General features: G+C 40.2%; 1 protein-coding gene across 1 annotated transcript in view; it reads right to left on the bottom strand.

Annotated features, from left to right (window-relative positions):
- The window catches only part of Cped1 (cadherin like and PC-esterase domain containing 1), a 269,206-nt gene that overhangs the window by 112,381 nt on the left and 143,227 nt on the right, over nucleotides 1-13,598 (bottom strand). Inside the window, exons 7-13 of the mRNA XM_055608217.1 lie at nucleotides 13,023-13,168; nucleotides 12,005-12,077; nucleotides 10,654-10,821; nucleotides 9,693-9,797; nucleotides 7,216-7,373; nucleotides 3,691-3,761; nucleotides 197-247 (exon numbers count right to left, since the gene is read on the bottom strand). Of these exons, the coding sequence (XP_055464192.1) occupies nucleotides 197-247; nucleotides 3,691-3,761; nucleotides 7,216-7,373; nucleotides 9,693-9,797; nucleotides 10,654-10,821; nucleotides 12,005-12,077; nucleotides 13,023-13,168 (772 nt within the window). The remainder of the gene's footprint in view (nucleotides 1-196; nucleotides 248-3,690; nucleotides 3,762-7,215; nucleotides 7,374-9,692; nucleotides 9,798-10,653; nucleotides 10,822-12,004; nucleotides 12,078-13,022; nucleotides 13,169-13,598) is intronic.

Here is a 13,598-nt window from a genome sequence, read left to right as displayed (position 1 = left end):
AAAAATAGAAATGAACTGTTCCATTCATGTAGAAGTGACAGATATTACCATAACCAGAAATAAAACGTTTAAAATTTACTTTAAAGAAACTAGCAGCTTAAAGACATCGGAATACCATAAACATTTATATGTTTTCAACGTTGGGTTGTGTCTAAGTTGTGGGCTATTCTATGGAAACGGTTTAATTTCAACTCACCATTACTGCAGTGTATATCTTTATTTTCATACAAAACTTGTGGGACTGCATCTAAAATTAAAAAAAAAGAAAATTCTGTGAATTTAATGTACAAACTACAGGTTTCATTAAATTAAAAAAAATCTCTGCATGTGTGTCTCTTGGTGTCTCAGTCCTCTCTTTCTTTCTTTCTTTCTTTCTTTCTTTCTTTCTTTCTTTCTTTCTTTCTTTCTTTCTTTCTTTCTTTCTTTCTCCGTCTCTCCTTCTCTGAATCTGAAGTTCACAGATGAGCTAGACAGGCCAATCAGCAAGGCCCAAAGACCTGACTGTCTCTACCTCCACCTCACCCCCAAGCACTGAGGTTACTGACTCTGACTTGCACTCCCTTACCCTGAGTTCTATATGCATGCTAGGGATGGAACACAGGGTACTTGTGTACAAATAGCAAGCAATTTAGTGACTGAGCCATCTCTCCAGCCCTCACCAACAATCTTCCTTTTTCCTTTCCTTTCCTTTCCTTTCCTTTCCTTTCCTTTCCTTTCCTTTCCTTTCCTTTCCTTTCCTTTCCTTTCCTTTCCTTTCCTTTCCCTCTTTCTTTCCTTTCCCTCTTTCCTTTTCCTCTTTCCTTTCCTCTTTCCTTTCCCTTTCCCCTTCCCTTCCCTTCCCTCCCCTCCCCTTCCTTTCCCTCCCCTCCCCTCCCTTCCCAGCCCTTCCCTTCCCTTCCCTTCCCTTCCCTTCCCTTCCCTTCCCTTTCCTTTCCTTTCCTTGTCTGCCTGCTTGTCTGAAACAGGGTTTCTGTGTCTAACATCCCTGGCTGTCCTGGAGTCCCTTTGTAGACCAGACTGATCTCGAACTCACAGAGATCCGCCTGCTTCTGCCTCCCGAATGCTGGGATTGAAGGCATGCGCCACCACACCTAGCTACCAACAAGCTTTTCTAAGGAAAGCTGAGAGCTACAATACATTCAGCTATTGAAGTCAAAGCTCAGACAAGTGATTACTTCAAGTAGGAGAATATTGGAGGGGCAAATGAATGGTCTGACTGTTACCTTTACCCCAAAGGTAAACTATTACATTTTCTTCTAGTTCTGTGATCTTATGCTACAATATCCTAAATTGGTGGAATGAAGGCATTCTAACCAGTTGATTCTCCTTTTTTTTTTTTTTTAACTTTTTAGCTAACTAAATGTCCATCTAAAAAAGTCCCAATAAATATTTATGGACAAATGAATGCATAAAATATGCAGGGTGCTTTAAAATATGTATTTAAAAAGAAAAAACCTGGTAACAGATACTCATTCATTATCTACTCATTGCTAGGCCTACTGACTCATTCTGTTGAATCGTGTTCTTTTTTTATATTTCTTTTATTTTTTACTTATGTACATTGGTGTTTTGCCTACATGTATGTCTGTGTGAGGGAGTTGGATCCCTGGGACAGGAGTTACAGACGGTTGTGAGCTGCTGTGTGGGTGCTGGGAGTTGAACCCCAAACCTCTGAAAGAGCAGCCAGTGCCCTGAACTGCTGAGTGCGTCTCGCTAGCCCCAAATCCGTGGTTCTTAAACTGGTATCCTTCAACTCACTGACGGGCCTAAAGCAACACTTTAGTTAGCAGATTCATGCAGCGCAGTATTGGAGTAGAAAATGAAAATAAAATAGATTTTGCTGGAGGACCGAGGGTGGGGTTGGGAAGAGAGGAGGGATCAGGTGAGGGTGGGGGAGAGAGGAAATACTGGGACTAACGACTGGAATTGTGGGGTGTGTCGAGACAAGGTAGAATCTAGTGCAATGGAATCCCCCGTGGAATCTACGAGAGTAACCCTAGCAAAAGTCCTAGGAATGGGGCACAAGGAGCCTGACCCGGCTGTCTGTGAACAGGCAAGTGGAGATGGAGGGATACCAGCCCCCAAACCTTCCACCTTTAGTTTGTCCTGCCTGGAGAGTGTTCTGAGACTGGAGACTAGCAAAGTCATCATCAGAGAGAGCAGAGAGACTGCTTCCCAGGACTGACTGGAACAGATGCAGAATACCACAGCCAAGCATTAGATGGAGCGCAGGAGTCCTGTGGAGGAGGAGGGTAAAGAACAGGAGGAACCAGAGAGCTCAGGGACACCACAAGAACAAGGCCTACAGATCAACTAACCAGACTTGTGGGAGCTCGAAGAGATCAAGGAGCCTGTAGGGGTCTGAGTAGCTTGGTGTTCTTGTGAGATTTCTAACGGGAGCTGAAGGGGCGCTGTCTCTGACTCTTGACTGCTTCTGGGAACCTTCTCCTGCTGGGTCGCCTCCTTCAGCCTTGATGTGATGGTTTGTTGTGGGCATCCCCAGCAAAGGGCCATTAGCGTTCAGGGCGTGGGGCAACTTCTTCTGACATGACTGTGGGAGCAGGGAGCAGGTGACCTGCTGACTTAGGAGAGTGCGGCCAGAGACGATCAGCCAATGGCAGGCTCGGAGCTGGTGTGGAGGAACCTGATTGGTCGCTAAAAGCTGTAGGATGCTCTCTCTCTTCCAGAATAAAATCTGCAGCCACTAGCCTCAGTTTGCCTTCTCCCGACTCCCAGTGCCTGTGTGATGACTCTGAGCCTCTCACAGCCTCAGCCTGAGCCCCCTCTTCTCATCCACAGGCTGGACCCTTGGGAGGAGAATCAACAGTATGTGCCTGGCCTTATTGTAGCTTGTTACGCCTTAGTTAATGTCCCTGGGAGGCCTACTCTTTCCAGAGGGGAGGGAGGACCAGGTTGTGGTGGATCCCGGGAAGAGGGAAGGTGGGAAGAAACATAGGGGAGGGGAAGGAGGGAAAGCTGGGGTTTGGAAGTAATATATAAGAAAAGAATTTCTTAATAAAAGAAAAAGTAATTTTTTTGTCACACAAAAAGAAAATAATAAGAAAAAAAAAGAAAAATATCCACCAATATTAGGTATTTCCTTGCACTAAAGAACTTGTTACAACAGGATTTTTGGCCCAACGCTGTGGCTCTCCATGGTGCTGCCCCCATCTTCTAGCCAGAATTCTGGCTTAAGGGCCCATCAGTGAGCTTGAAAGACACTAGTTTGAGAACTACACATATACTTAACTGTTTTCTTAAGATGAATATTTAGCAGTAGAACTTTTAGTCTATAAGGACACATTTCATTTAACTAAATGATCTATTTTTATTCATTAAGGGTTGAGCCTGGAGCCTCTACATACCAAGTATGTGTTCTCCCCCTGAGTGCTAGGCTCCAAGACTCACTTTTAAACCTTACTTTCTGTGCTTTCACGTAGTCCTTTAACATGTGTTCCAGTTTAAACGTTTACATGATTATGAGAACAGTCATTTCCCCTCACTCTTCCACTGACTTTAAGAAGGAAAATACAAATTTGAGGAGAAAATATCACTTCTTTGCTCAATTTTTGTCTTTGATCACTAACAAAGTTAAACATATATGTGTGTGTGTGTGTATATATATATATATATATATATATATATATAACCTTTCTTTATGCTGTAATTTGTGGGACTACATGCTTTTACCTTTTTTACTTTTTACTGCTTCCAATGACTCTTGTGGTTTCTCCCTGGTCTCCTTTCTTGTTGAAGAATTCCTGCAAATACGTAAATACAATCCCAGTCAAGTCCAGATCAACAACGTAAGCACACCTGTGTTTTGTCCCAGTTGAGCAGTTATTTTGGTGAAGACAAGAAATGGTGTCTGGATTTCATTCTCCAGGGCTGGCTATCTAGCCTCCTGTCAGGTGGATGAGGTGGATGCCATCTCATCATTTCTAATCAGTAAACACACAGTTGAAAAAAACAGTCACTCTCTGGTTGAAAGCTGAGCAAACTCAGATAGCTTAGATCCACCTGGGGTGATTCAAAAATGCACATTTTCACCGGGACCTTTGCCTAACATTCCATGGCTTTGAAGCCAAGAGCCCTGGAAATCTTGAGACACAGCCTGAGAGTCTATGAAGAAGCAGACATGGCTCTAGGAATCAGCTGACATTGCCAAAGCACAGGTTCTGAGCCTGCTGATAACCAACAGAGAATGGGAAAGGTTGTTTATATCCTGGCGTGTTTTCTGTGTTGTGTATGTAACCCAATGCTTGGCTCGATGGACCCATAAGTCCTTAAACCTGGAACTAAAACAACCTAAACTGCAGTCAGAAAAGTTTTCTGGTCTGGGTAATATGGGGCACTGTGGTCTCTCGCCCTCGACGTGATTTTCCTGTGTTGGTATGATGCCTTGCTGTCTATCTCCCCGTTAAAATGGAGATAATAAATAGTATTTGCTCTGGGTGGGAACACTGAGAATCAGATAAAATGCTGGCGCCAGTCACTGTGCTGAGTTCGGCAGCAGCACAAAGGTCATCTTCTGTCTTTTACAGCAGCCGCAGCTGGCAGGAAGTCTAGAAGGACCTGGGCATTGAACAGATTTTCCTAACTGCTAACTAGAATTTCTATCATCGGCACTGCTAGAAGTTTCAACAATTTCCCTTCCTTTGCTATACACCACAAAATGGAGGGAAATGCAGTGACATGTGTGGCAGAAGGCATGGAATTTTTGATGGTGTCGAGATTTTCAGTTGTTTATTTTTATTTTTGTAAAGCCAGGGATCCAACCCTGGGCCTCCTACACAGTCATGACCACTCTACTAAGCACGTAAATTTAGCTAAAATCCAAATTAAAAAAAAAAAAAATCTAAGAATTTCCCATGAAGAACTTTAGGAGGCTCATTCAAGAGATGTAGCCCTGAAATTCCCATCACCTGAATCATGGAACCATGGCTGTCTTAATGGAGTGAAAACTGCTACACAAAAGCATCATGCATTTCTTTCCTGGATATGTGTGTGACTAAATTATGTTTGAATTTGCGTGTATTTTCTCAGAAAAACACTTCCACCGAGAAAAGTGTATATGCAGCTTTATTCTCAGGAAAGTGAAAATTGAGGAAGCTTGCCACCCTGCTTAGATTAAGGTGTCTGGATTCTGAGCCTCATGCATAATGCCTACCACTGTTGACGTTCTGATTCTATCTTTCCTGACCGTGTTGCCATAGTACAAGCAAATGATCTTTTTTTTTTCTTTTTTCCAAAGGAATGATGGATGAAGTCATTAGATCCAAGTGCCATATATGTGAAGATGAAAACATGGCACTCTCCCTGCCTGCGTGCCACACTGAGTAAAAGTGCAGCCCGATGGGCGAGGAGGTCAGTATGGCAATGTTTGTATTGGCCTAATGTCTGAAGCTGCTGATTTGCCTTAGACTCTTAAGATCCCTCATTGGGAAAAATTGTATGAGAGCTGTGATCCTCCTTCAATAAGGCATGAATGCTCACGAATGATAACACACTCGCTGGTGAATGAAGAAAATGGAAGCTGAGTGCTTCAAAAACATTTCTAGGAGCATTATGCTTATTGGCTTTTGATAGATACTAAAAATTTGCTCCTGTTGGTGTTAATATAGAATGGCTTCTTTTGAACAGAAATGGCTTCCCTTATACAGGAAATTTGCCCTCACCATAGATACTAAGATGGTCTTTGAAAGGCATAAGAACACAAAAGGGAATATGTATAGAATTTCATCTCCTATCTGCACCACAGTGTAACATACTCAGAAACTTTCTTAGGTAATCCTCCTGGGCTCATACTGGTAGGTATCCTAAGCCATACTTATACATAAAGAAACCAAGTCTTAAAGGACACAGGACCTACTTTGCCTGCTATAATTAATAAACTTTAATGTTGGGATTTTTTTTCTGATCCACCTTTGTATGACTCAGAAAAGTTTCTGTCCTTCATAATTATAGTCATAATTATAGTAAGAATGGTGACCAGTCTTACATTTTTCTTTGAAGGCAAGACAATACCTTCTTAATTTTGGAATTTTGTATCTGATTTTATATGAGATGCTGGAGAAAACTATGCCAAGGAACAAATGTTCTAAACCTTTTAATTTTCCAGGGAACTTACTGAACGTTAAAGATATATAAATAGGCTCCTTGGAAAATTGTGCCTGTTCTTTGCCTATCTATACTGATGTAGGAGGCTGCCTTGAATTATTAGAGTGAAAACAAAGTATAAAAAGTGGCTTACAGTGCAGTGTCTAAAGCAATTTTTAAGCACATAAGGGAAAGCTACTTTTGGACTTACTGAGGGAATAAAGCCAAGCTTATAGCACTTTTGTAATCAAAGTGAGTGTTGATATTAGGAAATGTTCTAAGAATTCCTCAGATATGTGGTTATTTGTAATTTTCATTAGAAGTGAGTTTCTTATAGTCACTATCTGCTGAAGCTGAAGGAAATAAAAGATAAGTGAACAGTGCAGAGCTGAAGCGATTCCCAACAGTGACTGTAAGAGACATAAATGAGTGTCATGTCCCTTAGTCTTTCATCTCCCTGGGAGGCTTAGGTCTAATTCTGTTTTCCTGGCAGTAGAAAAGTCAAATGCTTTCTTAATTCTATCCATATTAAAGAACAGACAGAACTTTAAGTGCATCCCCTTTGCCAGCTACTAGAGGCATTAATATCTCACCTGCCTGCTACCTCTTTTTAGAGTGAAAATGAACATGGTAAATCACTCTCTAAAAGCAAAACAAATAAAGCACAGTATAGAATTATAAAATCATCTGACTTTTGTTCAGAGGAAAGCCATGCCTCTATAACCTCGGAACAAATGTGCCTGCTACATTTATCTCCAGGCTGATGGATGGTTCACAACACAAACCCCACCTAACCTTCCAGAGGCATCAGTAATCCAATGGTATGGGTCACAAAATGAAATAATATTGGCATATTTAATTTTAAACATTACTTTATAACGGAGTCACATCTTAGTTTGAAAACTGTTGGATGTATATTTTTTTTCCTACACTGTCTGATGACCACCGGAACCATTATGGTTTCAGTGCTTTAAAGTCATCTATTTTCCAGACCATGAATTCTTGGGCATACTTCTCTTTTTGTTGCTCGCTTTAATGTAGGCAAAGCCTTTTGAAATCAATCTTTTAGACTTAAGATTTTTTGGATTGCACAATTTAGATTTGTGGCTCTCTTACCATTCCAGGGGATGTAGCTGTGCCTTTTTATTCATGAGCCAAAATCGTTCAAATACATTTAAGAGAGACCAGTATTGGGACAGGACTGAGCCAGGAGCTACCATATCATAAAATTCACGCATCAGAGACTGGATGCCAGGAACGGTGGATGGGAAGAGCTGAGAAGAGATATTAAAAGAAAACATCAGCAGAAGAAAGAGATCTGTTGAAACTTTGGGGAAGTAATTTGAAATGGAGTTTTATGAACAGCCAGTTATTGTTTTGTCAAGCCTTTATCAAAAGCCTGTTGGTCATGGGCCGGGAGGGGACTTCCATCGCAATGAGAGCAGGGAGGACTAAGTCTGAGCCCCAGAAGGTACAAGAAGCCAAGCACAAACCCGTACAGAACCCAGCCTGGGAGGCAGAGACTCATGGACCCCCTGAGCTCACTGGCTGGCCAGCCCAGTCTATTGATGAGTCCTGGGCCAATGAGAGACTGTCTCAGAAAACTAGGCAGTGAAGGTTGTCTTCTGACCTCCCTGCTTATTTGTGTACACTTGTTCTTGTATACACACAGAGAGAGAGAGAATCCATGGGTCAGTGTTATAATTTATTTTTTCATACTGTTTTCAAGGCAAATGTTCCTTTCTAAAAATTTTAAAATATATTTATTTTTTATAAATTAGAGTTCATTCAATTTGTATCCCAGCTGTAGCCCCTCCCTCATTCTTTCCCAATCCTAACCTCCTTCCATCTCCTCCCATGCCCCTCCCCAAGTCCACTGATAGAGAAGGTCCTCCTTCCCTTCCATCTGACTCTAGCTTATCAGGTCTCATCAGGACTGCCTGCATTGTCCTTCCTCTGTGGCTTGGTAAGGCTGCCTCTCCTCAGGGGGAGGTGATCAAAGAGCAAGACACTAAGTTCATGTCAGACACAGTCCCTGTTCCCCTTACTAGGGTACCCACTTGGAGATTGAGCTGCCATGGGCTATATCTGTGCAGGGGTCCTACGTTATCTCCATGCATGGTCCTTGGTTGGATTAGCATTCTCAGAAAAGATTCCTGTGCCCAGATATTTTGGTTCTGTTGCTCTCCTTATGGAGCTCCAGTCCCCTTCAAGTCTTTCTGTCTTCCACTTTTTTCATAAGATTTCCTGCACTCTGCCCAAAGTTTGGCTATGAGTCTCAAAACAGATGCTGAGACTCATAGCCAAATGTTTCTTAGAAATACATTTTGAGAGTTACTGATTCTCATATTTCTAAATGGACTCACTGTTTTTTTCAGTGAGTATAAATGGGTATCTCCTCCTAGCAATCAAACTCTGAAAACTGCTAAGAAACAAAGGAAGTCACCAGTGAAGAAATGAAGAAAAGTCCTTTTGTGCTACACGTGAATTAGGCCAGGGTGAGAACTATGAATCTCACAAACAAAGAGAAATTGGTTGTTTTGTTTCTACTCTGAATCATGAAATTGAGGTTTATCTTTGTTTCTGTAGTCCAACAGAGGCTGACTGAATTCATAGTGTTTTGAATGAGGAATTCCTTCATTTGAGTGTCTTTTTAAAACATTAAGCTGAACTGTCATTTAATACATGTATACAAATTAAAATATTAAACATATTGATTAAATTCTCTTATAGTCATAAGCTTACTTTCAGTCCTGTATAATATGGAGCTAAATCATATAAAATATGACAATCATTTATTGGTTAACTTGGTAAATTGGTGATAACTCATATGAGTTACATATGTTTAGAGGTTGAAAAAACTGCAAGGAATATTGGAGCCTTGCAACAAAAAAAAACAACTCAGCCATTAATTTTGATTAACATTTTAACATAGTTTTATATGAACATGTTAAGTAAAAGTATGAATTCATTATAGTCTATATTAGCGGCAAAAATGAAAGAAAACACATTGGGCATGGACACTCGTATGTAATCACTTAAGCTTTGATATTGACCAATAAGTTGATGAACACCCCAAAAATACCACAGTGAGACAAACATTCCCTTTTACAGACTGAAGCCAGTAAGAGTTGCTTTGAGTATGCTGTGTACATACACTCTGTTATCGGACACTCGCAATATTGTTTCTACCAATTAAGATTTAGGCGTTAAAAAAACCTCTTATTGCGCTCAATATTGCTCAAATTAAAATGGTTAATAAAAAGTAATAAATATTGGTTGCATGTACGTGCTCCAAAGCTAAAAGTAAAGATTCTTTAGAAAAATATCAACATCTTCCCCAGAGAACTGTCACACCCTGGTGGCTGCTACGTCACACCCTCTACGTCTGGTAAATCCTGCATAACTAGCAAACCCTTAAAGCAAAGCATATACATCTTTCCAAAAGGACAAAAGAAGCCTACAAAAGAGTTGCAAAGAAATATCTGTGTGTAATTTGAAGGGAAAAAAAATCGGGTCGTTTATGGCTAATCTATTAATATCATAATATTTCCTCAGTCACCAAGAGGAAAGAAATGTCACTTTTGTTTTACCAGTTGGAATTGTCCCAGACTCCCAAGTTCCTTTGCGAAAGTCGTAATTGAGTGAATTTCCTCTAGTGACAGGCACTGATTTAACACCTTCTGATAGTTTCCTTCCTGGAAAGGAAAAAAGCCTTAGGCAATAGTGAAACAGTCAAATCATCCTCACCCCCACGTAATAAACCAATCAAACTCTATAACAGGTAAACTTACTAAAGTTATAGAATTCAAACAAATTATAAATCGCCACAACAACATCTAGAGGTAAACAGTATCCGTAACAGGTAAGAGCACACCTACCACCCCAGATTTCGCTGCATCCATTTGTTTCCTGAGATCAGGGGCGACGCTTTGTGAAGAGATGTGTGTGACAGGCACCATCAGTGCCTTTGTGAGAACTTTTACATTCTCCCCTTCCAAATTATCCAAATATGGGTTTCAAAGTAGAAAGACATGGTGGGGGGGGGGAGGTAGGTAATGCTATGGTAGTCAGTACGTTGTGCTAGTTTACCATCAAAAAAAAAAAAAAAAATCAGCCCCATCTGAAGCACTCCGGCCTGACTGACAGTGTCTAGCCAAATGTTAACAAACGTCAATATTTAAACAAATCAATGTATTAATTCAAGTGCCCTGAGGTAGTGATAAAGCACCCTGGCTGGCATTCTAGAGGGCATCCCAAGAGTTCCAAGAGTCTATGTAAGGTGTTCTAAAATAAATAAACATGTACTATCATTTCAAAATATCTGTAAAACATTCCTTAACAACTATGAACTTTTGAATTCATTTCTATCACAGCTCTTCACACGTATGCTTAGTCAATATAAAATGATGTTGGTCTTCGGTCCAGAAAAGAATCAGAAGCACACGGTAATCGATAACAGTTATTAGTTAATTTCAAATAAACTATTAAATTGAACAACAATAATAACTAGTGGCTGAAAAACCACTTGTCAATATACAAGGATGAACTTACCTCAAATGTCCCTGGTCTATAAAGCCTCTGCAATATCTCAGAAAATGTGGAAAGTGAAGATGCATTGGAGAAGAGGAAGCTGAAAGTATCTGTTAGAATAATGTTTTCTGTATTTTGGTCCTCCAAACTGAAATTCTCATCATCTTGAACTTTTAAATGCTCGTGTACCTTTGGAGGAAGAGAAGGAGAGGAGACATTGCACTGAAATGAATTCTAAGTCCTGATTTATTCAGGTTGGATTGTAGACCAGAGCTGACATCTAGTGGTCGTCTGGAGGCTAACAGCTTTCTAAGCCTGGGTAGCGTTTCTAATGAAGATGATCTTCGTTCTATGCATAGGAGCATGGATTTTTTTCAAGGTTTCTCTAGCTTATCTTGAAACTCTTTATATCTCACATATATTTGTTCATGAAGGGTAATATATGGCCACTTTTCCAAAATATCCATTTTTATATGTTTAATATTAACTATTACATATGAATCGAAAAAGTGGGTGGCCATTAAAAGATCCATAAAGATCTAAAATTTTACAGATAAATCTTAAAGCTGTGAAATCTCTGTGACTGTATTCTCTATATTATGGTTTGGAAAAAATAAATACTGGTGGAGTTGGACTCTGGCTGCCTCTTATATTACTTTGCTCCCCTTTCCTTCCCACTTTGTGGCCCCATAGACAGCTTTTAAATAAATCAACTAAATCAATTTTTTAATCGTTTTTTTAACCATTGAAGCCTGTTTTAGAAGACAAAATATTCTGAGGAAAGTGATCTAAATGAGTTTTAACTCAAAACAAACAAACAAAATACATACATACATACATATATATGTATGTACACCTATATACATACGTACATACGAACATATATGAACCAGAAAAATATTTTAAAAATTTACAGGACTATTGATGCCTTAAATTAAAAGTAATGTATTTGTATTGCTGGGGATCAAACCTAGGACCTAGTGCGGTCCGAGCAAGAATTCTGCCACTGAGACGTCTCTTTACTCCCCAAGGCTTTTTAATGAAGGTGTAGACCAATGACAGAGCCACCTTGTCATGACACCATGCAAGCATTCTGGGTCATCGTGGGTTTGCTGTTGTTGATATGTCTTGCTTTCCTCCATGAACACGTACGTGACTTACTACATTTTTGGCTCATAAATTCGGAGGAACTCTAGACAACTTCGTGTTTGTCCTAGCGGGTCCCCAGTGGTGATTACAACAGACTCTCCCTGCTTGTTAGGAGTCATCACAGGAGTCATGAGCCTGTGATGACTGTAACGCAAGTTGTCGTTAATCAGCTGTGAATGAGAACACACTCTCCCGACACACACACTTCATCCTGAACACTCACCTGGAGCACCACAGGATACCCCAGCTCTCCATAGCCAACATCAAACGTTAAAAGCTGAAAACACTGTCTACATCTGGAAGGAAAAACACAGGGTAACAGGATAGCATACTCCCTTGCTACGCTTACTCTACTATCTGCTATTTCATTGTTAATAACTGATATAGTTAAATTTCAACAAGTTAAAAGGTGAGTGGTGTGGATAATAGAAAAGTACGGGAAATGAACTGTGCAGGATTTGAATATCTTTTGTTCATTAAAGAATATGCAAATATGCCTCCATGCTCCATGAGACACTACAATAACCAATGATGTTATTCCGTGAGAACCGTAATATGAGGAGAAGTCTCCAAGTCCTCCATGCTCCACACAAAGGCATGCAGAAGTGTGAGAATGAGCAATATATATTGAGCACCTCTCCATTTTTGGAAAACTAGACAACACTTCCTTAGAATAAAGACAGTAAGCTAAGTCTAAAGAAGCTGAGGTATGAGGGTATAGGTGAGTGAATCTTGTTAGCAAAAGCTTTTGTTTCTCAGCATTTTGAAATTAGGACATTTGAGAACAAAATGTATTATGTATAGATAAAGGTATAGCTAGCCAATATTTAGTATATTTGATGAAAATACTAGAAATGTGGCTACAATTTCAAATTAATGTTAGGACCCAAGCACAGACTTGTGGACCCAGCACTTAGGAGGAGGCAAGAGGGTCATAAGTTCCAGGTTAGTCTAGTCTGCAAAGTAAGGTTGCTTGGAAGGTAATAATGATGAGGATGACAGTGATAAGCTCTGTCGTCTATTTCTTGCCGTATTATTTGGATGCAAACAAATGACATGTAACACACTCTAAAGTTTTAAAATCTATCAATTAGGCCAGACATGTTTGGAAGATCATGTTATGACGCATTGACATACAGTTTTCCAAGTACTATTTACTTTAAATAAGTTTTTTTCACTATTGACTTTTATGATTCCCCACCCCCACCCCCAGCCATCTGTCCCTGTTGTCTCTCTCCCACCTATGGAGAGTCTTTGGTCCCAGAGTAGAAGCCTCTTCACTGAACACCTCCGCCACCAAGAGGAGCTTGCTAATTGCTTCCTTCATGTTGTCCAGTGCCAGCAGAGGTGAACTGGTCCTTAGGAATGTCTCAAAAAACATCTGCAGCTGGAAGAAAACAAAATATTGACATGGCAAAATAAATTTTCATCTGCCTTTTGTTTTCAAGGTAAAAAATATGAAGTGATCCTTTAGGCTATGTCTGTCAAAAAAAAACATTTTAAAGAGGAAAATTTAAGACTGTAAGAGTTAAACATTTTTACTTTATTTTTATATTAATTACACTTTATTCACTTTGTATCCCATCTGTAGCCCCCTCTCTCATTCCCTCCCAATCCTACTCTGATTCCCTCATTTTCTCCTATGCCCCTCTCCAAGTCCACTGATAGGGGAGGTCCTCCTTTCTTTCCATCTCACCCTAGCTTATCAGGTCTCATCAGGACTGGCGGCATTGTCCTCCTCTGTGGCCTGGCAAGGCTGCTCCCCCATCAGGGGGAGGTGGTCAAAAAGCCAGACACTGAGTTCATGTCAGAGACAG

The sequence above is a fragment of the Psammomys obesus genome, unplaced genomic scaffold (assembly GCF_907164565.1).
Source record: "Psammomys obesus unplaced genomic scaffold, mPsaObe1.curated_primary_1811, whole genome shotgun sequence".
NCBI classification, from domain to species: Eukaryota; Metazoa; Chordata; class Mammalia; order Rodentia; family Muridae; genus Psammomys; species Psammomys obesus.
This window is presented reverse-complemented; position numbering and strand designations above follow the sequence as displayed.